We start from the raw sequence: 25,044 nt of genomic DNA, 5'->3' as shown, positions 1-25,044 counted from the left end.
TGGCTACTGCGAAATACTTCAGCAAAATGTCCAATCTTTTTGTAATGATTGCACTGAGCTACTTTTGCCGGACACCCTGTGTAGCTTGCAAGGTGTTGTGGGGATCCACAACGAAAACATGCTTTTACTGTATTTTGAATTTGCTGATTCGGTGGTTTTTCATTAGTTTTCCTCTTGCAATTGTGTCTGCAGTGGTAGTGAACTTTTCTGCAAAGGAGTCATAGCCTGGACTGTGACTCCTGTATCCATGCTCATTATTTTGGCTTCAGCTGTAGCTGACTCAATCTGAGTAGCAATGGTTATTGCTTTTTCTAGTATAAGTTGTGGTTCTAGAAGCAAGCGTTCTCTTACATGAAGCATGGTTGTTTTCTCAATGAGCTGGTCTCTAATCATCTCATCTGCCATATTCCCAAAAATCACAAATTACAATCAGACTCCTCAGAGAAGCAATATACTGCATAATAGTTTCCTCTGGCTTCTGCTCATGCTGGTGAAATCTGTAGCGATTAGCTACTACATTCACTTTTGGCACAAAAAAAAAATTCTTTAATACAGTGAGTGCAGTCTCATATTTATCATCTGCAGGGGGAAAAGTGTAAAATATACAGCAGTGGATTAGCAGAGCACGCTTTCTTACTTCAGAAATCTCTGTAGCACTGATTGCAAGCAGGTAAGTCTCAAACATATGGATCCAGGTAGTAAAAACAATTGGAGGCTCACATGGGCTTTGCAGAAAGGGTGGAGGTGGGTTCAGAGGCAGAAGATCCATCCTTGTTGCCAAAACGTTGTATCAACCAGGCAAGGTACTAACAAGCTTCAACAGGACTTTATTTTCAAAGTGGAAACCTCTTTACCAAGCTGCTGCTGCACCCTCTGTAGCTTTCTCCCAGCCTCTCAACTCCTTCCCCTTCCTTCCTGTCCTTTCAGACTCCCAACAGCCGGTGCTCCCAATTCTAATAATTACAAGCAACATCTAAACACTACACATATTCACACTTACGCAATGCTCTGACTAATGGAGCCGAATGGTAGCGCTCTAACTAGCGGTAGCCATTGCAGTGCTCACGCACCTCCCTTATCCTTCCCATCAGTGAGCATCCAGGGTCCCAGGGCAAAGGTATAAAGGGGCGTGGTGCTCCAGCCAGTTCAGTTCTTTTATCTATGACTCCAAGCCCGTTGGTAAGTAGGACTCCAAGGTAGTGAGGAAAGGCAGACAGGAAGTGTCAATATGCAGAGTCCACCTCAAAGAGGCTCAGAGGCAAATACCTTCATTTTTCTTTCGAGTGCCCTCTGCATACTCCCACTTCTGACATAGCTTAAGCAGTACTCTGACCCAGGTGGGTGGGATGACAGAATGCTAAGTGAATAAGGACTGCAGTATTGCCTTGTCAAATCTTGCATCAGATCCAGGGCCGGCTCCAGGCACCAGTGTTCCAAGCAGGTGCTTGGGGCAGCAGTTAGAAAGGGGCGGCAGTTTCTTGGTTTCGCCCATCGCCGCGGCAATTTGGCTGCAGCTTCTTCCTTTTGCCGTCTGCGGCGGCAGCTTTTTCACTGCTTGGGGCGGCAAAAATCATAGAGCCGGCCCTGATCAGATCTAAATATCATTCCTTAGATTTAGAGAAGGTATAAAAAGAACTCCATGTTGCTGCCATAAAAATCTCTCAGAGGAACATACCTAGAAAAACCCACAGAGGCTGCCTTCTGTCTAGTAGAATATGTTTTAATTCCCTGAGGAATGGGCAGCCCCATCAGTTTATAAGCTTCATTAATACATACTCTAACGCTAGCATTCGTACAGATATAGCTTTCCCCTTGTTCTTTCTTAGGGTATGTCTACAGTACGATATCATTTCAAAATTATTCTATTCAAATTTTCGGAAGCGATTTTATATATTCGGTCTTCTGTGTCCCCACTAAAATGCGTGAACTCGGCGGAGCGCGTCCACAGTACTGAGGCTAGCATCGAATGTTGGAGCGGTGCACTGTGGGTAGCTATCCCACAGTTCCCGCCGCCCACTGGAATTCTGGGTTAAGCTCCCAGTGCATGATGGGGCAAAAACATTCTCGCGGGTGTTTCTGGGTGTGTGTCGTCAGTCGCGCCTCCCTTCATGAAAGCTACGGCAGACAATCATTTCGCACCCTTTTGGTGTGCAGACGCCATACTGCTTTCAGCAGACGGTGCACGATTTCGTATGCGGGGTGGGAGGTTGAGGCAACTCGCCTGGCAGCCAGTTTCACACAGCCAGACAACAGGGCTATTAGAAGAGCGCAGCAGGGCATGCTGCACATCAGAGAAGCTTTGAAAGCCAGTTTCATGACTAGCCAGGGTATGGTGTGACAGTTGTGTTTGTTTCTCTTAAAGTTACCCGCCCCCTATATATATATATATATATATATATATATATATATATATGAAAGGAAATAAAGTCACAATTGTTTAAAAACCGTTCTTTATTATTTGTTGCACAAAACATTGAGAGAAATCAGAAGCTAGACGGCGGAGGGGAGGGGGGGGATTGGGTTAGGGGGGTGGAGGAGGAGGGAATGACAAGTCCAGAAACCAAATTAAAATTTAGGATATGCCAGCTTTCTGTTGCTTGTGCAGTCCTCTAGGGTTGACTGTGTGGGTCCCTGTAGCCTCCCCCTCTGTGTTCTTGGGCGTCTGGGTGAGGAGGCTATGGAACTTGGGATGGAGGGAGGGCTGCAGCGGCTGTCTGTGGTCTTACTGCCTTTCCCGCATTAGATCCACCATACAGTGGAGCATGTCAGTTTGCTCCCCCATGAGCTTGACCATAGCATCCTGCCTGCTCTCATTGCTCACGTCCCTCCTCTCTTCATATTCGTGTAATGCTTTATGGGACTCTGCACTTGTTTGCCTCCACACATTCAGCTGGGCCCTATCAGTGTGGGAGCACTGCATGAGCTCGGCAAACATGTAGTCCCAAATTAATTTTTTCGGCCTTCTAATCTGAACCAACCTCTGGGACAGAGTAGATAGGGGCTGCATTGAAACATTTGCACCAGCTGCGGGAGGAGAAAAAGGGAGGGTAGTATGTTAAAAGATACATTTTAGAGAACAAAGGGGACACACTTTCTCAGTGAAACAGGCAATTCATAGTACACAGCACATGTTCTTTCTGTACGAGGTCGCATTTTGCCTCTTACACTGAAGTGCCTGCCACTTTGGTGTGAGTAAGCCATCACATGTGGCTGGGCAACAGAATTCAGCTTGCAGGCAGCCATGGTAAGCCCTAGGGACACGCTGGGTTCTGCTACTTCCGCATTCATTTCAATGCTTTCGAACTGCTGGGCCCCCTTTCCCATAGCAAGCAAAATGCCTGGTGGGTTTGCCATATAAAAGGAGGGCCTGCGGGCTCTCTGGGATGATCGCTTCACACAATACCCTCCCCCCTCCAACACACACACCCACCGCATGGCTCCGATGAGGCTCTGAGTAGGGATGAGCCCTTTAAACTAAACACGAACAGCCCAGCATGGCTGGGTTTCCCCCCACCCCCCACTACGTGGCTCCAATCAAGCTCTCACTCACCAGAAGTGCTTTCTCCAGGGCCATGGTCCGGGAGCATGCCTTGGGAGTAGGGCGAGGCTATTGGCTCCAGCGCTAAGAATAGTTCCTGGCTAGGGGGGGAAAATGGATTTCCCACTTGCCGCCTATGGACTATCCTCCTCCTCCAAAAACTCATCCTCCTCGTTCCGTGCTACTCCCCTCTTGCAGGTGTCCACAGAGAGTGGCGGGGTAGTGGTGGCGTCAACCCTCATAATTGCATGCAGCTCATGGTAGAAGCGGCATGTATGGGGCTGTGACCCAGAGTGCCCGTTCGCGCTCCCTGGCTTTTTGGTACACTTGCCTGAGCTCCCTGATTTTTGTACGACACTGCTCTGTGTCCCTGGAGTAGCCTCTTTCTGTCGTGGCCCTGAAGACTTTAGCGTACGTATTTGCATTTCTTTTTTTGGAACGTAGTTCTACCATAACAGATTCGTCTCCCCAGCATGCGATGAGATCCAGTACCTCCCGTTCGGACCATGCTGGAGCTCATCTGTGAATCCGGGACTGTGTGGTCTCTTGTGATGGTGGACTCTGCATAGTCGCCTGTGATGGTGGACTGTGCTGATGGTCACCTGTGCTGATGGTGACCCAACAGGAAATTCAAAAGTTCCCGGGGCTTTTACTGCCTACCTGGCTAGTGCATCAGAATTGAGAGTGTTGTCCAGAGCAGTCACAAGGGAGCATTCTGGGAAAGCTCCCAGAGGCCAATAACGTCAAATTGTGTCCACAGTACCTGTAACCCGGAACTGTGATCTCAAGTTTAGCGGTACTCCACTTGCCGAGGTGGAGTACAGAAATCAGATTAAAGAGCCCTTTAAATAGAAAAAACTGGTTTGGTCGTGTGGACAGAATCAGTTTTATTTCGAAGTAACTCGACTAATTCCAAAACAACTGTACTGTAGACCAGGCCTCAGTTTATAAACAAATTTAGGGACAATCTAAATTGTTTGGTCCTGTCTAAATACCAGGCTAAAGCCCTTTTAACATCCAGAGTATGTAATTTAACCTCTCCATTGTGAGACTGGAGTTTGGGAAAGGAAACTGATAAAACTGAAGACTAGTTTATATGGAAATCTGAGATCACTTTTAGTAAAAATCAAGGGTGTGTACAAAGCACTACTTCATCTTTATGAAAAACAGTGAATGATGGATCAGCCATTAATGCACGTAGTTGATGTATATGTCTTGCATAGGCGATGACTATAAAAAACACTGTCTTAATAGACAAATAAAATAAATTACAGCTTGCCAAAGATTCAAGGGGAGGTCTCATCAATGTGAGAGCACTATGTTTAAATTCCAAGATGGCATAGGATGTCTTATTGGAAGGTATAAATTATTGAGGCCTCTTAAAAACCTTTTAACTACATTATTAATAAATATTGATTTGTTCTCCATAGGTACATGTTGTGCTGATATGGCTGAGAGATGAACCTTTACTGAAGATAGTGAAAAAGCTGTTTTCTTAAGCGACAATAACTATTGTAAAACTTAACTGGATTGGTGCTGTACATGGATCTTAATCATACACAGAAATCCACAATAAAAACTGTTTATTTTTCTTAATCCAAAATAGAACAACGCCCCATCTTTTTTGTGTGTCCCCCTCTAATACTCCTTCTGCAGATCTGGTTCACAATTCATATTTTCTTCTTCTGATCCAAGGTTATTCTCAGTTCAGAAGGAACTGAAGATAATACTATACTTGTTGGATATGGGACATTGGAGAAAAATTCTCTGGGGAAGCAGAAGGCTTTTTAAGTGATGGCAGTAGAGAAGAAATTCTAAACTATTTTACATGACCTCTCTTTTCCAAAAAACACATATCTGGGACTGTTTCAGTACATCTCCTTCCTTTTCCATTACTATAAACTGAATCAACCTCTGGCTGAACTAGGGACATATCGGATCTATGAATCTGTGCCTTGACTATTAACTGCTGCAGTACCACACAGCTACTAGTCACTAGTTTCATAGCATTCCTTCGTCTCGATGGTTCCTTGAAGTCTCACTTTCAGAAACAGCTCATCCGGATCTGAGGAGGAACATCTCCACACCTTCCTATGCGGATATATGTCAAAGCACTGGCTCCTTAAAAATACTTAGCTTAGAGGAGTCTTTTTCCTGCAGATTGGCTTTTTTCACAGAGACGGACACCACCAAGAACTGGAAAATGATGCCTACCCTACCAGCTGAGTCACTACCAAAACGTAAAGTGTTGGCTCTAGACATAGACCCTCAGGAGGATTTCCTTTTCTGATCTTTATCACAGGGACTCCTAGCAATAGCAACAGAAGAAGACGACTCATTCAGTTTCTAGTAGACTTGTCCAGTGCCACTACCAGTCTGTGGGCTTTCTTAGCTCCTGGCCCTGTTCCATTTCCAAATGATTTTGCCAACACTGCTTCTTTTAAAAAGGATTACTTGAAGTCTATTCTGTCTTTCTTTGCTCTTGTTGTGAACATTCAGCAAATTGAACACACCAGGTATCTAACGTGTATATCCAATGTCAGAACAATGCCAGACAAGTTACACATCTTTTGAAACCGGAGTTGTTCTTCAGTTCCATGCCAAGCAAGGAACTGTATTACTCTATTACTATAACTATATAACTACTTAAAACTAGCTAACTAATCACAGATCTGGGAGGACTCCAGAGCTCCACACAAAAAGCGTTCAGCCAGTTGCAGCTTTGAAGGAACTGAGGCAGCTGGAGCACCACGCTCCTTTCTACCCTTGCCCTGGAATGCTCGATGTTCACTGAGGGAGGGGTGAGGGAGGACATGAGTGCCCCAACAGCTACTGCTAGCTAGATTTCAACCGGTCAGAGCAAGGGACACTTGAAGGAGAACCAAAAGTTCCTTTTCAAGCTCACAAGTTGATCTAGAAATGAAAGTAACACAATGTAATAGTAGAGTGGAGATGAGTAGTATGGCACCAGAGACCTTATTACAGCATACTTTCAGAGACAACTACTTATAGGTAAACTCCTCCCCGTCCTTTCTTAGCTTCCTATTCTTGTTCCTGCTGATTAAAGAATTTTCCTATTACTTTGTACACAAAATTGCTCAGATTTCAATTGAGCTGCCTATCTACTCCCAAGAAAACAGAAGCGTGTTGAGGGGACAAATATTGAGTCATCTTCTCTGCTTGAATTTCAGACAAACCAAAAATCATTCAGATTGTCAAGGTGGGGGATGGCTTCAATCTACAGCCTCAGAGTTGGACAGATTAGCACCGTCCACTGATTGGACAGATCCTAGAAATCTGTTTGCCAAGGAAATATGCAGAATTTGCATTTTTACAGAGGATCTTTAGTTTTTACTCTGGCTGCCCAGCTCTGAAGGCAGAGCAGAGAACAGCGGCTGCTGGCTGGTCGCACAGCTCTGAAGGCGGCAGCACCACCAGAAGCAGCAGCGCAGAAGTAAGGGTGGCATGGTATGGTATTGCCACCCTTACTTCTCCATTACTACGAGCTGGGCGTCCGGCCAGCAGCTGCCACTCTCCGGCAACCCTAGAGAAACTAAAGTTCAGCGTTTCAATAGTAGACTGACTCTATTATCAGTTGAGATTGTCAGCCTTTCCCTATAGATCAGGGGTGGGCAAACTTTTTGGCCAAGGGCCACATTGGGGTTGCGAAACTGTATGGAGGGCCGGGTAGGGAAGGCTGTGCCTCCCCAAACAGCCTGGCCCCCGCCCCCATCTGCCCCCTCCCACTTCCTGCCCCCTGACTGCCCCTCTCAGAACCTCTGACCCATCCAACCCCCCGCCCCCTTGTCCCCTGCCTGCCTCCTCCCGGCACCCCTCGCCCCTAACTGCCCCCCCGGGACCCCACCCCCATCCAACCTCCCCTGCTCCCTGTTCCCTGACTGCCCCGACCTCTATCCACATCCCCGCCTCGACAGGCCCCCCGGGTCTCCCACACCTATACAACCCCCCCCGCTCCCTGTCCCCCCAACCCCTATCCACACCCCCACCTCCTGACAGGCCCCCCAGGACCCCACTCCCTATCCAACCTCCCCTGCTCCCTGGTCTGCCCCAACCCCTATCCACAAAACCCCCCCTTTCCCCATCCCGACCACCGCCCCCAACCTCCGCCCCATCCAACCGCCCCTTGCTCTCTGTCCCCTGACTGCCCCCTGGGACCTCCTACCCAACCTCCCCCTGCCACTGCGCGTGCCGCCACCACCCCCTTACCATGCCGCTCAGAGCAGCGGGACCTTGCAGCCCTGCTGCCCGGACAGAGCAAGCCATGCTACCTGTGCGGCAGCATGGCTGCGGGGGAGGGTCCGGGGGCTAGCCTCCCCGGCCAGGAGCTCAAGGGCTGGGCAGGATGTGGCCCGCGGGCCATAGTTTGCCCACCTCTGCTATAGATGAACAGGATAACAGCACACGGCTACCCCCTGATACCTGACACCATGCAAGGCACTAAATTTAGCCGTATGGAGTGGAAATCCATCAACCTCAACAAAAAACTCACACAGATACAGACAGACATCATCTTCCTCTCCAAGTGCAAACAGATGGACATCATACCAAATGCACTGAAGGTAAAAAATCCATTGCAATCAACACACTACACTGACTATGGTGAGAGATTGTGCCACACACTCTCAAAGAAACTGAGGAACCACCTGATCAGCATCCTGTACAGCAGACAGGAGAAGATCAAGAATGAGCTCTCAAAACTGGAGACTCTCATACAAAACCAACCTTCCACACAAAATTCCACGTGGCTGGACTTTACAAAAACGAGACAAGCCACTTACAACACACACTTCACGTCTCTACAGAGGAAAAAGGACAGTAAACTATCTAAACTCCTACATGATACAGGGGGCTACAACAGTGGTACCCTCAACTCACCTAACAATATTGTTAATCTAGCCAACCACACACAGCCCGGTGGAAGAGTCTGTCCTATCTTGGGGACTCTCTTTCTGCCCCACCACCCCCACAAACATGATACAGTTCTGCGGTAATCTGGAAGCCTACTTTCATTATCTCCAGATTAAGTAATATTTTCAACACACTGAACAGTGCACTGGCCCACAGGAACCTTCCTACCAACATTACAAGAAGAAGAATTCTGCGTGGACTCCTCCTGATGGTCAAAATGACAGACTGGACTTCTACACAGAGTGCTTCCGCCGACGTACACGGGCTGAAATTGTGAACAAACAGCATCACTTGCCCCATAACCTCAGCTGTACAGAACGCAATGCCATCCACAGCCTCAGAAACAACTCTGACATTATAACCAAAGGGGCTGACAAAGGAGGTGCTGTAGTCATAATGAACAGGTTAGATTATGAACAGGAGGCTGCCAGGCAACTCTCCAACACCACATTCTACAGGCCACTATCCTCTGACCCCACTGAGGAGTACCAAAAGAAACTACACCATCTGCTCAAGAAACTCCCTGAAAAAGCGAACAAATCTGCACAGACACACCCCTAGAACCCTGACCAGGGGTATTCTGTCTGCTGCCCAAGATCCATAAACCTGGAAATCCTGGATGCCCCATCATCTCAGGCATTGGCACCCTGTCAGCAGGATTGTCTGGCTATGCAGACTCCCTCTTCAAGCCCTACTCTACCAGCACTCCTAGCTATCTTCAAGACACCACTGACTTCCTGAGGAAACTTCCATCCATCCTGGCCACTATGGATGTAGAAGCCCTCTACACCAACATTCCACACAAAGATGGACTACAAGCTGTCAGGAACAGTATCCCCGATAATGTCACGGCAAACCTGGTGGCTGAACTTTGTGACTTTGTCCTCACCCACAACCATTTCAGATTTGGGGACAACTTATACCTTCAAGTCAGTGGCACTGCTATGGATACCCGCATGGCCCCACAGTATGCCAACATCTTTATGGCTGACTTAGAGCAACGCTTCCTCAGCTCTCGTCCCTTAGTGGCTCTCCTCTACTTGCGCTACATTGATGACACCTTCATCATATGGACCCACAGGAAGGAGGCCCTTGAAGAATTCCACCTGGATTTCAACGATTTCCACCCCACCATCAACCTCAGCCTGGACCAGTCCACACAAGAGATCCACTTCCTGCACACTACACTGAAAATAAGCGATGGTCACATAAACACCACCCTATACCGGAAACCTACTGACCACTATACTTACCTACATGGCTCCAGCTTCCATCCAGGACACATCACATGATCCATTGTCTGCAGCCAAACCCTAAGATACAACTGCATTTGCTCCAACCCCTCAGACAGAGACAAACACCTACAAGATCTTTATCAAGCATTCTTAAAACTACAATACCCACCTGGGGAAGTGAGGAAACGGATTGACAGCGCGAGATGGGTACCCAGAAATCACCTACTATGGACAGGCCCCATAAGGAAAACAACAGAACACCACTGGCCATCATGTACAGCCCCCCAGCTAAAACCTCTCCAGTACATTATCAACGATCTACAGCCTATCCTGGAAAATGATCCCTCACTCTCACAGACCTTGGGAGACAGGCCAGTCCTCGCTTACAGACAGCCCCCCAACCTGAAGCAAAAACTCACCAGCAACTACACACCACACCACAGAAACACTAACCCAGGAACCAATCCCTGTAGCAAATCTTGTTGCCTATTCTGTCCCCATATCTACTCTAGTGACACCATCAGAAGACCCAACCAGCCACACCATCAGAGGCTCATTCACCTGCATGTCTACTAATGTTATATATGCCATCATGTGCCAGCAATGCCCCTCCACCATGTACACTGGCCAAACCGGACAGTCCCTACGTAAAAGAATAAATGGACATAAATCTGACATCAGGAATGGTAACACACAAAAGCCAGTGGGACAACACTCCAGTCTTCCTGGACATTCTATAACAGATTTGAAAGTAGCTATACTTGAACAAAAAAACTTCAGAAACAGACTTCAAAGAGAAACAGCAGAACTAAAATTCATTTGCAAATTTAACACCATTAATTTGGGCTTGAATAGGGACTGGGAGTGGCTGGTTCATTATAGAAGCAGCTTTGCCTCTCCTGGAATTGACACCTCCTCATCTATTGTTGGGAGTGGACTAAAGCCACCCTGATTGAGTTGGCCCTGTCAACACGGGTTCTCCACTTCTCTTCATGTGTCAGTATATTTATGTGTGCATCTGTAACTTTCACTCCATGCATCTGAAGAAGTGAGGTTTTTACCCATGAAAGCTTATGCTCAAATAAATCTGTTAGTCTTTAAGGTGCCATAGGACTCCTTGTTGTTTTTGAGGATAACAGTAGTTCTTTAAGAAGCCATTATTAGGGGAGGTCACTGACACGGTTGTGCTGGGGCAACTCTGGCAGTGCCCTGACTCCTCAAATCCTTGATATTGGTCAACTGGGTTATAGTTCTGGATATCAGGAACTGTACTGGTTGTTAGCTGATGATCCTCTCTTAGCAATGGACAAAAAGTATCCATTACTGATAGGGTCAGCAGGTTTGGACATTACCGCTAAATGGACCTGTGGAGTGAACTGCCACAGTATGCAAGTGGTGCTGAGACCTTCTCTATCCAGCCTGGTCTTCTCATGCCAACTATGCTGTGTTTGAGGGGCCTGTATCCCCGAAGAACTGGAATAGTATTTAGCCAAAAGTCTGAAAATTTAAACTACTCAATGAAAGGTGAAATTATCAAATCAAAAGAACAAAAATAAAAGGTATCACAGATAGTCACTTCAAAACTTGTGTTCTCTGTGACAAAGATTTCCCCTTACCAGGAAGATATCTTGACTGTCTCAGGTAGTATTGTTTTGCGGATGTATTTGATATTCCAGAGTCATTTCGCATCACAGCTTTGCTTTCCCCTCCTGATTGGACACAGCCCAAGGCCTTTGGTTCGGACATGCTGAAAATCAAGATGTCTAGTAATTTAACTGATAACTCTAGACTCAGAATTACAGACATTTACTCTAGCCTGATAAGTACAGTGCTCTCATCCAAACTCCACAAATCTTTTCCAAATAATGATTGTGGTCCTGATTTTATTTCTAGTGAAGTTAATGGAAAATTTGTATTTACTTCAATGGGAGTAAACTCAGGCTGTATGCAAAAAAAGTGTGTCCAGATCTATTCTAAGAGCACCAATGCCTAGTGACTACCGAATGCTTAAAGTTTATCTCTGACTGGCAACTGAGATACACAAATCAGTTCCTAATCACAAAATAAGTTTACAACAAGTAAACATTTATCAGCTGGTGTAAAATAGATTGAACAGGAGTATATTTGCAGTGTTTGTGTATGTGATTTTTTTTCGTGTGATAACACACAAGAGCAAAGGAACATAATCGTCCTGAAAATGAAAAAAATAAAAATAAAAATGCAGCGCTAGGTGAAAGAATAATTGAAAAAAACCTCTCCCCACGCAATATCATATGCCACATTCCACCTCAACAGAGAACATGAAATAATGACATTGGGCAATAACGAAGACCTGAGACCAAAATCTTTAAACTGTTGCCCAAGAACCATGGCTTCCCCATCCCATGGATCCTAGCAATCTCTGCAGCAAGGGAGGGAAAACCAGAGCTGAACATATGATGCATAACATGCAAAAGCAACTAGCCTTGTGACCTTCCATTTTTACCCCTCATGAAGGATAACAGCTGTGAAGGACTGACTGACATGCAGTGTAAACGTGTTAGACAATCCGTTGTAACTTTTGGGGTGGCCTCTGCACAGTTTTTGTGTGAAAACTACTTAGGTTAGGGGTGTGATTTTTATCCTGAAATAGTTACATTGGTACAACCCCTCGTCTGACTCAGTTGTACCAGTGTAAAGCCTCAGATTAGTATAGATTGCTCCTGAAAACTAACTAGTGTAATTGCACCTCCAACCAAAATAAACTGGTACAAAAACTGTGGAAACCAGGTCTTAGAAACCACCACTAGAGACTGTATAAAAGCATCTATCTACCTTGAAGTCTTTAAACCATGATTTGAGGACTTCAATAGCTCAGACATAGGTGAGAGGTTTATTGCAGGAGTGGGTGGGTGAGATTCTGTGGCCTGCATTGTGCAGGAGGTCAGACTAGATGATCATAATGGTCCCTTCTGACCTTAATATCTATGAATCTAAGTGCTCTCTTTATGGGGCTTCATTACAGGGTGGCTTACTTATGTGAATTAGGCTGTTTGGTTTCTCATTGCCTCCATCAAAGTACACTTGTTAATAGCTAGGTTTCAGAATAGCAGCCGTGTTAGCCTGTATCCGCAAAAAGAAAAGGAGGACTTGTGGCACCTTAGAGACTAACAAATTTATTTGAGCATGAGCTTTCATGAGATATGAAGTGAGCTGTAGCTCACAAAAGCTTATGCTCAAATAAACTTGTTAGTCTCTAAGGTGCCACAAGTACTCCTTTTCTTTTTGTTAATAGCTAGTCAGCCTCAAGTATGGTGAGGCATACCTGCAGGGCTAGACATGGCCAAGAGGGTGCAGATGGGTAGCCCACCCTTTTACAGGCTACTTTAAGAGTGAGTTACTACTGAACATGAGTAAGAGTGGCAGACTTTGTCTCTAACTTAGTGGATAAAGAAAATAAAGTTAGTTTAATGTATCTAGATTTTAGTCAAGCATAAAAATAAACCTTGCAATACATGAAAACTCACTCTAAAAACCAATTGAAGGTAAACTAAAACACAATAAACACAATAAAAATCAAGTGTCTTATGTGCCTTATGTAATTGTGGACTTACCTAAACAGAAACTCTTTTGTTTTCTTTTCCTTTAACTGTGAAATGCTGGGCTTCTTGGAATACGAAATTCCAAATTCTGTGTCCTCCAAGTCATCCCAGCTGTCCATAGTCTTTAACAGAGTCTGACCCCATCTTCTCCTGCAATTTTTAAGGCCAACTGCACCATTTTGAGGGCCTATGGTTGCTTGCTTCTGTTTTCAATAGAAAAAAGTTTCAATATTCTCTATTCTTATATTTTACATCTAGTTCATTGCCTGCCGGAATGCACTGAAGTGCTTGGAGAAATTTTCTTTCTCCTCATGGAATTCAGGGCCTAATCTTGCAGAGGTTCTGAATGTCTGAACAGATATTAGTATCAGTAGGAATTCTGAGTGTGACACAATGCAGGGTCAGGCCCTAGTTGTCAAAATCTACCTGAAGCAGTCAGTTTAGGGACTATACACTAGTACTAATTTGCTGGGCCTAATTCACTTCTTTGGTTCCACTGGCTCAAGCCTGCAGAAAGAACCTGGGAGCTGAAAGTCTGTCAGGAATAGGGGGTGGAGTAATGAAAGCCAGTTGGCACAACCCTAAAAGTAGATTGTCCTGCCCAGGAGGAAGCAGAGCCAGGCCAGCCAGCCCTCTCCCGGGCACCCTCTGCCATACGGTCTCCTGTGAAGTCCCAACCAGGTTTTAAAGACATCCTCTCCTTCATTCATCTGCAGTTGAGCTGATGGGCATTGGCATGATTCTGGAAACCCACTATTTATAAATACTTCTCATATTAGAGGTCAGTGAATATCATAAAAGGAAATAAAAAATACTAGATATCTTTTTAATTCCGTAAGATATTTCTTAATATTCTTGAGAACAGTTTTTTTGCTCAAACTCCAGCTTTGGCTTGAACTGTAAAGAATTAAAAAGTGTTTAGAAATAAAACAAAGATTTCAAGACCTAATTTACAGTTTGGAAGACATGAGTTTGATGGATTTTGCTGGTACTCATTACAGAGCAGAATTATGCCGGCAGACCGCAGATGGAGAAGTAATGTCACATATAATAGCACTGGAAGAGTGCTCTTAAATAATCTAGTCCAACTCCTGCTTCAAGCAGGAAGAGCACTAACCCTTTCCAAGTGGTTATTTAAACTTTTTTGGTAATGCTTCATATTAATGGTATTTTTATAAATAGTTTATAAAAGGAATAATTACTAGATAATCATGTTACACACATGAGTAGTGTTACAGAAACTGTAGTTACATCCATCTATAATTCCTTCTACTGATATTCTTATAAGTCATCATTATATATAACCTATTACCTTCTGGACAGTGTAACAACTAACCATTATTAAAACATCAATTAATCATTGGTAAACCACTTTTAGATGTTCTTGTGACAGATGGACAACATCCTGTAATATCCTGAACAAACCATATGGAATTAAGATTGAATTAATTAAACATTATTGAATTAGGGATAACACCTTTGGGGTACACCATTAAAAATGCAGTTGTTAATGTGTTATCACGTTGTATGTACCTTCTCTACTAAAGGAAGGGGGGGGGGGAGGTGCTGATATACTTCCTCCCTCATCAACCCTTTGAAGCTACCTCAGAGAGATATGCAAATACAAGTTCAAATTGGATTCTCCAGGGATCAAACAGACAAAGAAAGGGGTTTTGGATAAACCGTCTGCTTTTAAACTGGTTCATGGTCTTTCGGATCCAGCAAATGGACAAGATGCCTGGTCCATGGAATTCCCCAATCCTTAGGGTAGGGTTAGAAGAACTGATCCTACGGAGGTCTCATAAGGTGGGGTGCTTGTTCTATGTAGAGGCTGGAATGAACTTGTGACCACACAGGAACCCCTTTGAAGGGCTGTTCCTGCCAGAGCCCATGTTAGAGTTAGAATGAATTCTGGTAGCTCATTAGCATGTGTGTAGATTCTTTTATTGTTTTTAATATATTTTCTCTGTAATGCTTTTTACCTTAATAAAGCAGGCTTGCATAGGAAGTGCTGCACGGTTACATACCTGTAGCAATTACACCAGTTAACCGTCTCTAAAGAGAAAGCAAGCATGTGTACTTGAGCAACCTATCTGTGCTGAAGGAAGGAAACTGTGCAGTCTGAACATACCCTGGTCAGAAGGGAGAGGGGCGCGTGTCTCCACCAAGAAAGGCAACAGCTGGGGAGCTGGGACCCTAAACTTGGGGGCCCAGGATGGACCACGGAGGGAAAATACAGGCTCAGTTGCCCTGAACTGTGACAGTATTTAATGGAAAATGGGACCCCCCTTAGAAAAAAAGGGGGGGGTATCCAGTGACTGTACCACAGCTAACAAGGACAAATTATTTCATATATATGCTCTTAACTTTTACTGATAACTTACTGGTGATGAGTTTTTATGGATTGCTGGAAGAAGTGGTTGCGGCTGCTGCTGTTGGAGTAGTTGTTGGTTAGTTGTATTCTGTGGCAGCTGGATTTGCTGGAGAGGTTGGTGGTTAATCTTTGACGGAAGTTGTGGCTGAGTCTCGTCAAGTGCATCAGGTGAAGACTGAGATTCTGGCTTCGATACAGATTCTAGTTTTGATACAAGTTCTATTTTGGGTAGATTTGGCTTTGGCTCTGTTGGCTGAACAGGTTTCTGTTCCAAATATTGTGGAGGAGGTCCTAAAACTTGGCCAACTTGAAAATAAGGGTATTTCAAAGCCTGAAGAAGAATATAAAACATATTTAATACACTTCTATAATTAAAATGCAATAACTTCTTCACCAGATATGTAAGCAGGTCTCAAGCTTGTTAACAAATTCCACAGTGGAGGTTCAAGATGGATGCAAATGAACTCACATGTGTAAGTGAAGCACATGGAATGGTGTACACTTGATATTTGATTCTGTGGCGAGGAAGGGGTAAAATAAGACTGTGGGGGGGTATCAGGGTGGCATTGAAAAATATGACTGGCAGATATTGCAGGGTGTGTTTTTGAGGAGAATGTGATAAGAATCTGGTGCTTGTAAATTATGCGAACAAGCAGCCTAGAAATACCTAAAAAAGATGAATGGACGGATAGATAGCTTACAGATAACTTAGAAGGAATGTCCTACATCCCTTAAGAGCCATCTTTCCAGCCCAGCACACATGTGGATTCTCTATTGCAATGTTCAGTTCACATAGTTTCCTAGGTTACCAGCATTAATCAGGAATATCCCCAAGGGGGATATTTCTGAATTAAGTTCTCCTCTGACTTAGGTTAGATAGGCTACATCTATTGCTGTATATGGGAACAGCCTCATGTAAGTGTCTTACACATATGCATCATGGCTGTTATTTTGACATATATATATATACACACACATACATACATACACACACACACGTGTGTGTGTGTTCATTCTTTAATTGGTATGCTCTAATGAGCAAAGTTTATCCTGCATTTTCAGTTCACTCTATGTATGTTCACATCGCCAGCTTGCTTGCTTTGTTTTATATAGCTTACTGTGGCCTACATCCAGAGATGGCATTCTCATGATGTTCATCTGTAAATGGCAGCACCTATTTTCTTGACCTTGGTTGTTCATTCTGCTTTTTTCCTTAGCATCCTCATGTCCTCTGCTGGGTACACAGCACAGCAATACCATATGGTCCAAAGGTGTAGTTTTCCAGAGCAGCCCAAAGCATTGTTTTGACACCTGAAATCTAGGAGGGAGCTATGCTCCAGCACTTGTCATTGTCCGAGCCTTAGGGATGGTCTACACTGCCACTGGGAGGTGTGATTTCCAGCACTGGAAGACAGATCTGTGCATGCTAAAAATAGCAATGTTAACACTGGCATGGGCGATGGCTCAGGCTAACTGCCTAAGCTTAGCCCCAGATGGTCAGGCAGGCTTGGACTTGGGTGTCTAGCTCAAGCTGCCACCCCTGCTGCAATATCCACACTGCTATTTTTAGCACAAGTCCATCTACCATGCTAGCAATCACACCTCCCAGTTGCAGTTCCTAAGAGCAGGATTAATTTTAACCAACTCCTCTTCAAAGGCAGCATTTAAGTTTTAACCAGGTTTTTCTCAGCAAAAGTGGGTTTTGAAGTGAGCCACTGAAAGAGTAGGAGCGGCTTTTTCTTTTCAGATTGTGTGGCTTTGGAATGGTTTCATTGGCTTCTTAATTTTGTGTGTGCACATTTAACTTTTTTAAGCTTGTCTATCTTCCTTTTCTTATGTAGGCAAATCCAAGTTATTTTGCCTAAGAAAGACACCTAAGAATAAACTACTGAGGTAGTAAAAAAAGCAAAACCCACCAGCATGCTCTAGTTCAAATCACTTATAAATTTCTCTCCCCCACCTACTCCTTCACTCAGTCTGCGTTTAAATGTGTTTCCAATTAATTTAAATACCATAGCAGCCATGTACCAAAAGTTATGAAACAGATGGTTGTTGAAATAAGGATCAGCATTAAGGGACCTGTAAAAATGTGCTGAAATATTGTGTGTGTTAGGGCCAGATTTTGCCTCCCCTACTCATAATTAGTCATATTTTGTTCCCAGAGCCATCTCATTCAAGTTAAAGAGACGTCTCAGAGTAAACTACTATGCATTATGTGCTTAATCTACTTTCATTAAGGTCAATGAAAAGACTTCCATTCACTTCAGTAGGAGTTGAATTGAGTTTTATGGATAGGGCTGCCAGAATCTGGCTCTTAGCCTTTGCAGCACTAGGATGTGACTCTGTAAACATAATTCAAGTGATTAGATCACTCACTTTGCATGAGACAATGCAGTTTGCATACAACATACTGCATGAAGGAAATATACCAGCCTGGCCATGTAAATGTCCTCCTGTCCTACAGGAAAGGAAGTTCTCAATGTTGTTCCATGGCATCCACTCTGATGAACAAGATGTGAAAAATTTCAGTTTGGGTCAACTGTGAAATGGAGATCTGGATTTGGGTCCTGATTCCAAAACACCTGGATCTAAGGTTTTATTTAAGACCACCTGTAATACTGAAAAACACAGAACCAAGATCATTTTTGATGATCTCAGCCCCAGGTAAGTCCATAAAATAGAACTAAGAGTGAATTTGTCCCCTACTGTTTGATACTTGTAATGTCACTGAGTGGTACAGGGGAAACTCAGAATCCAAAACAAGCTCTGAGCACACTGTACATCCATAGTCAATTACAATTCAAGTCTTTAGGGCTATACATCATGTCCACATGGGTTTAAGCTTGCTCGGTTAACAGATATGAGCATCACTTCATTTAATATTCTGAAGTGAAACTGTCTAAAACAGAGGACTAAAGATCTAATTAAAATATAGCAGAAACAACCATTTTAGAAGTGTAACAAATTTATTTCAAACTATTGAAACAAAGGGTATTCAATTCAGTACTGTACTAGCCATCAGATTAATTTAAAAACTAAATGGCAGTAGTCTGCATTGCTGCCTGATTTTCATATGATTAGATCCCTGAATTTTTGAAAGTCAAAGTTGATCAAATACCTGTTGTCAACTTTGCATATTTTTTAGGGTAAAGTCAATGTCAAATATTTGCATTGGCAGAAGAGTGGGGGTTCCCCACCCCCCACCTTTTGAGAGTTATAAACTGATTGTCTTATCTGACCTGATGTCACACTGACCCGCATACAAGACCGCTTGATCACAAGCACTAAAATACAAAATCATACAAAATGAGACCTGCAGCACTTTGCAGATATGCAATGAACATTCTAAGTACCACCATGGATTTTTAGCAAAAAAGTTGTAATGTAAACAAAACCCACCCCATCAAGCAGCTTCTGGCACTACACTACATAGAACCAAACTTAATTTTCTACTGTTAACTACAACATTTAAGGAAAACAAGTTCTGCACAATTACACAAACATTTAAATAAAAACAATGAGGAGTCCTTGTGACACCTTAGAGACTAACAAATTTATTTGGGCATAAGCTTTTGTGGGCTAAAACCCACTGAAACCATTCCATGCATCTGATGAAGTTTCCAGCTGGAAACATTTTTTCAAGAGAGGGACTGAAACTATAAAAAGGAGGGACAAACATCCCAAGGCACCCCTCTCTATCTCCCTGTCCATTGCATTCATGGCACCTGAAGAGATAAAGGAAGAATTCACTGGACTCTGAGGGAAGGGTCCTGACCTACAGGGTTTGGTCAGTAAGACTGCTGAAAGCATGTGGTAAGAAACTTTGCTTGAATCTGATATAGTCTGTTATGTTAGGTATTAATAAATATTTTCTCTTTACTTTTCTTGTAACCATTTCTGACTTTTATACCTTAGTACTAGTACTCACTTAAAAGCTCTCTCTTTATTGAGTACAAACTTGTTTTATTGTTTTATCTAACCCAGTGTGTTTAAATTGAAGTGTCTGGGTAACTCTGTTTGGAGTGACAAGTTGTGAGCATATTATTCTCAAATAAATAAGATGATATATTTTTTACTGTCCTGAAGAGGGCTGTACAGTACAAGACATAAATTTCTGGGAGAAAAATCTAAGACTGGTGGTGTATTGGGGTCTCCCAGCAGTATAACCAAGGCTGGTGAGAGCCAGAACGTAACCCAAGTGTGGCTTGCAGGCTGCAGTTACACACAGACACTCACAGTGTGGCTTGCATGCTGCAAGGCTGTTTGTGAGCAGCCCAGGTGGGAGCTACTTCAGCAAGGCACTGTAAGGCACCTAACATTGCAGGGCAGGGGTCATACAGCTGCTCATTAATCTGTATTGTACTCTGGTATGTCACACCCCCTCTCCTACTTTTTTCCTTTTTACATTGCTCTGGGCACCAGCTTGCTGCCTTCCACCCCAGAGAAGGCTGTATTTCAACAGGGCAATATATATACAACTAGTAAAATACTTTGAGATCACCCAGGATGAGAAGCACTGTGTATATCTAAAATGTTATTACTAAGTCCAGAATATATTTGACGAGAAAGAGAAGCTCTGGGGAACAGGCTCCCCAGCAGCAGAGAAACTCAGAAGAAATGGCACGTTCACTCTAATAATGATGCCCCAATAATCCCTCAACTCCACCCTCATCCCATCAGCCCTGTTCCCCACACTGCCCTTTACCCCTCCAGGGTGGTTCTGGCTCAGTGGTGGGGAGCAGCAGCCTGGGCGCCAGGACAGCAGCAGACCAGTCAGAGTTAGATGAGGAGGTGGAGTCAGCCACGTTCCAGAACTCTGAGGTGACGGGAAAGCTAGGCCACTCCCTGCAGTTCAAGGAGGAATTTGCAAAACACACCCACCCACTGCTGCAGAGGAGGGCTTCCTATTGGAAGGACAGAGCATTGTGATGCATCATGCTTCAAATGGATGGAGACAGAATGAACTGCCTTGGCTCTGCCCTGCAGGAGGAAGGACACATGAACAGTAGGGGTGGGTGAAGAAAACAGAGAAGGAGAAAGAATGCCTGTGTGATGGGTACATTTCTACAGGGCTCCAACACTAACATTTAGCACTACATCACAATAGCATATGGACTATTGCACACCAACTCCTTGACACCTGTTTATATGAGCCCACACTAAAGTCTCCTTTATGCACTGCACAGCTGACTCCTTGACAATGCAATTTAGGCCAGTTGTTCCTTTTTACAGAAGGGCTGTGTGGCATTCTCTGTATGATGCCTACAGTGCTAGAGGTGACTCTTGTAATACTAGTTCTTTTTGTAAAGTGGAGAGAGGTGGTTGATTTATTTTGTACCACCAGCTTAGTCACATTTGAGTCACCTGCATTATATCCACATGTGACTAGTTGGATTTTCATCTTGTCCTGCAATATTCCCTTTTTCGGTTATATTCCCTGCTATAATCCTCTTTTACATCCTATAAGTGTACTTACATTAACTTTGGATACACACAAAAAGGTATCTTATTTAGACACCTTTGGTACTTGGCAGTACACATATTTTGGGTTTTTATTAACTCTTATGGAAAAAGATGTGATATACCATTGTTGAAGTCCCCATAAAATTTGTCCCTGATTGCTTAGTAAGGTTCACCTCACATCTACACAAAGATATTCAGCTCTTATATAGCACTTTTCACCCACAGATCTCACACTACTTCACAAAGGAAGGTTTTATCACTATCCCTTTTATTAATGGAGAAAATGAAGCAGAGAGAAGTAATTTGCTCAAGGTCACACAGCAGGTCAGATACCAGGAAAACAACCCAGGTCCTCTGAATCCCAGGTCAGTGCTCTGTCCATTAGACCACATTGATTAGTTCACATTGTTTCACTTGCTGACTGAATTTATTCAAGTAAGGTATGACAGAGACTGAGGCTCTGATATGGACCTGTGCTGACAGCATCAACAAGACCAAATTACAGAGAGAACATAACTCAAAGTTTGATATTATTTGAACCACGCAACTTTGAACATTTGGGCTTCTCTCCGGTCTTATTTCCGCCCACATGTACAAAATAGGAGGCTGATTTTTACTTTCTTACAGTGCTATGATGATCATTTGGCTAGCATGTGTAAAATTTTAATGTAAAGCACTATATAAATTATTAGCCTTATAATGAATCCATCACTTAGGCAGTCTTACCTGACTTGCTGTAGGTCGCTTCTTTGGATCCCAGTTCAGCATATCAGTCATAAGCTGTATTGCTTCACTGCTGGCATTTGGAATGAGAGTTTTGAGGTGCATAGGGATACATTGTGGGAAGCGGAAATTCATGGCAGACGCAAGCTGGTACCCTTCTGGCCAGTCACTCTATTAAAAAGTGAAAACAAGACGTCAGAGAGTTAACACACTACATCGTTTTGGATCAAATTAAAACAGAATTCTACAATCTGCATGCTAAGAAGGGAGGTGCACAGACCAAGTCACTAATCTGGAGTCTAATCTAACTAATCCACTAATCTAAGATGGAGTCACTAATCTTGTGGAGATAATCCATAATGCCTTGCCATACCTGCATCTCTTCAGTCTATTAAAAATTCTGCAGGTAAAGTTGTCTTCTTCTGCTGCCGCTGCCACTGCAACCATCTTGCCCCAATATCCCTTCACCAGCTTCCTCTCATTTTCAGCATTAAGTTCAGGCTTCTCATTTTTACCTTCCACCCCTGCTTACGTCTCTCTTCTGTCTATTAATCTTACATATCCTCTCACTCCCATGTACCTTCCTTTCATACTACTGTTTGCTCCTGTCACCTTCTTTCATGCCATCCCCTACTCTCATTTCCCATGCATCAAACATCATTTACCTCCTCCTTCAAACCTTCTTTCATGAAGTCTCCTCACTGTTGCATCTCCACACCTCCTTCCATTTGAGCTGTTGTGCTATGGTTAGTTGTATCCAAATTGAACAGTATGCTCCTTGGAGTGGAGACTGTCTTTCTATGTGTTATGTAAAGTGGCACACACATTTAGAGTGTACTACAAATAACAACACATGTAGTACTTTTGTAACTCATTGCAGAATCAAGCATTTATGATTTTTGTTTTAAAAAGAACAAAACCTGATTTGTACCTGCAGAAAATAAATATGTTTGCATACTCGAATATTTGCCTGCTCAGATAGCTACTTGTGCAAGCAGTTTCTCTGTGTGTGTGCAAATGCAAGTACAAGTGCACATTTTTGTAAGCACTACTCAGCCTACATTTATCAAAACTTGGCCCTTAAATAGCATATGGTGCCTAAAATAATTGAAAGTAATTCTAACACTTACAGATTGTCTACATTTTTCCTCCCTTTATGCCATTGCTAACAATATTTTACATGAAAACAGGAGCCCTCTATCTTATGAGTTTGTGTTCCATTGTTTCCTCACTTTAAAGGCACAATTCTCTAATTAAGACACCATAATAATTTGGCAATGTTACAATGAAAAAAATATTTTAATGCAAATATCCTTAAAGCCACATGTGCAACCTCTTTTTTAAAAAAAACAATTTTTCATTTATCTGGCTTTCATCATGATGTAGAGTAAGTGGACATAAAAAATCACACATCATATAAAGGGTGTTAATACACAAAACAGGAGTATTATTCTATATGTCAATAAGAACAAATAAGTACAATTTAGAAAGCATCAGGTGTTTGCACAAGCAATTAGTATATCGTCAATAGTTTATATGCACCCATTAAAGGCAAGAAAGCACTTCAAACAATTTATTCATTTTATTCTCATTAGCGTATACTACTATAAATCTACAATCGGACTTACCTTCTTTGGAGTCCCTAATACTTGGCAAATTTTGAAGATTTCATCTACTTCGCTTGTCCCTGGGAAAAGAGGTCTCAGCGTGTACAGTTCAGCCATTATGCTACCAACAGCCCATATATCAATAGGAGAGCTATAAATAGAAGATCTCAACAAAACTTCAGGTGCACGATACCTAGAAGAAATCATGGGCCAAATTCAGAAGTGGAGGTACAAAGCAAGGGTAAGTTAAGGTCATATGTTTACTGCATAAATCACTTACCATCTGGTAGAAACATAATCGGTGTATGGTGGCTGAGATCTTAATTCTCTAGCCAATCCAAAATCAGCTATTTTCACAAGTTCTGGGCCCATACAGAGAAGGTTTTCAGGCTTCATATCCCGATGGAAAAAACCTGAGAGTATATACAGAAAAAGACAAATTATGCCATCACTTGTTCATCAGCCAGCTTTGATTTAGCCATACCAAGTTCACTTTGGGATTCTCTGGAGACCATAAGCTTTTCTTTCATTCACACTCTTTCAACATATGTTATATTATAAAGGAAGGAAACAGTTTTCCCATCATTTAATTTGATTTATTGGTAAATTAATAAGCACAAACTATCTGGTTTTAAAACTCTAAAGAAAACACGCAGCAACTTTCAGGAAATGGCTGTTTCATTTTGAACTGTGATGGTTTGGCTATCAATGCAATGGTAGTTTGTTTTGTTTAATAATTTTAAACAACAAACCAGTTTTAGAAACAGAGCACTTTTTGTTTCTTCCTCTTTTTTATATATATATACACATACACACACACACACACACACAAAAATAAACAAGAGTCTCTGACAATATTATTCAGCTAACATTTCTTGTAGGAGTTAGTTTTATTTATCACTCTGGGACCACCTTGCAAACATTGGATTTTAACAGGACATCCAAATTCTGATTTTAGATGTTCATATCAGCAGTTACACATATAAATGTCTGTTTCATGCACCTAAATTCTAATTTGAGCATCGAAATACAGGATTTGCAAGTTTTATTTAGGTATCCGTGTTTTAAAATTAGGCTGTCTATAACATGGTTTCTTCCTCTACACAGTCTAATCAGCCTTGCTGTTTAATTCAAATATGTGGTTAGATTTGTAGAAAGTATCTATTGACCCCACTAAGCAATACTGCAATTCAGTATTTACTGAATTTATTGGTTTTCTACGTGCAGCCAAGAAGATATGAGTACCATCATTATCAGGAGGCGCTGGAGATGGACTGGCCATGTGCTTCGGATGGAAACTGACTCCATCACCAGAATAGCACTAAGATGGATACCTGAAGGCAAGTGAAAACAAGGCCGCCCGAAAACATTGTGGTGAAGAGCTGTAGAAGCTGAGCTGAAAAACCTGGGACACAGCTGGGGAACCACTGAAAGACTTGCCAGAAACAGATCGGAGTGGAGGAGCTTTGTCACTGCCCGAAATACCAGAGGCATAATGCATACTAACTATGAACTGAAAATCTAAAAATCACAAGGATTCAGCTCTAATTATGAAGGCAAAAGGTGATTTTGTAAATTTCATCATCTTTCTATG

General features: G+C 43.0%; 1 protein-coding gene across 6 annotated transcripts in view; it reads right to left on the bottom strand.

The window, feature by feature from the left end:
• Window positions 1-25,044, bottom strand: part of MAK (male germ cell associated kinase) — a 57,297-nt gene that overhangs the window by 21,073 nt on the left and 11,180 nt on the right. For all 6 annotated transcript variants that reach the window (XM_073332064.1, XM_073332065.1, XM_073332063.1 and 3 more), the window contains 6 exons: window positions 23,731-23,863; window positions 23,472-23,643; window positions 21,847-22,014; window positions 15,668-15,988; window positions 13,296-13,486; window positions 11,319-11,449 (listed from right to left, as the gene is read on the bottom strand). In XM_073332064.1, the coding sequence (XP_073188165.1) occupies window positions 11,319-11,449; window positions 13,296-13,486; window positions 15,668-15,988; window positions 21,847-22,014; window positions 23,472-23,643; window positions 23,731-23,863 (1,116 nt within the window). The remainder of the gene's footprint in view (window positions 1-11,318; window positions 11,450-13,295; window positions 13,487-15,667; window positions 15,989-21,846; window positions 22,015-23,471; window positions 23,644-23,730; window positions 23,864-25,044) is intronic.

Source organism: Lepidochelys kempii, chromosome 2 (assembly GCF_965140265.1).
Source record: "Lepidochelys kempii isolate rLepKem1 chromosome 2, rLepKem1.hap2, whole genome shotgun sequence".
Classification (NCBI taxonomy): domain Eukaryota; kingdom Metazoa; phylum Chordata; order Testudines; family Cheloniidae; genus Lepidochelys; species Lepidochelys kempii.
The sequence above is the reverse complement of the archived record's forward strand: the minus strand, read 5'-3'. Positions and strand labels throughout refer to the sequence as shown.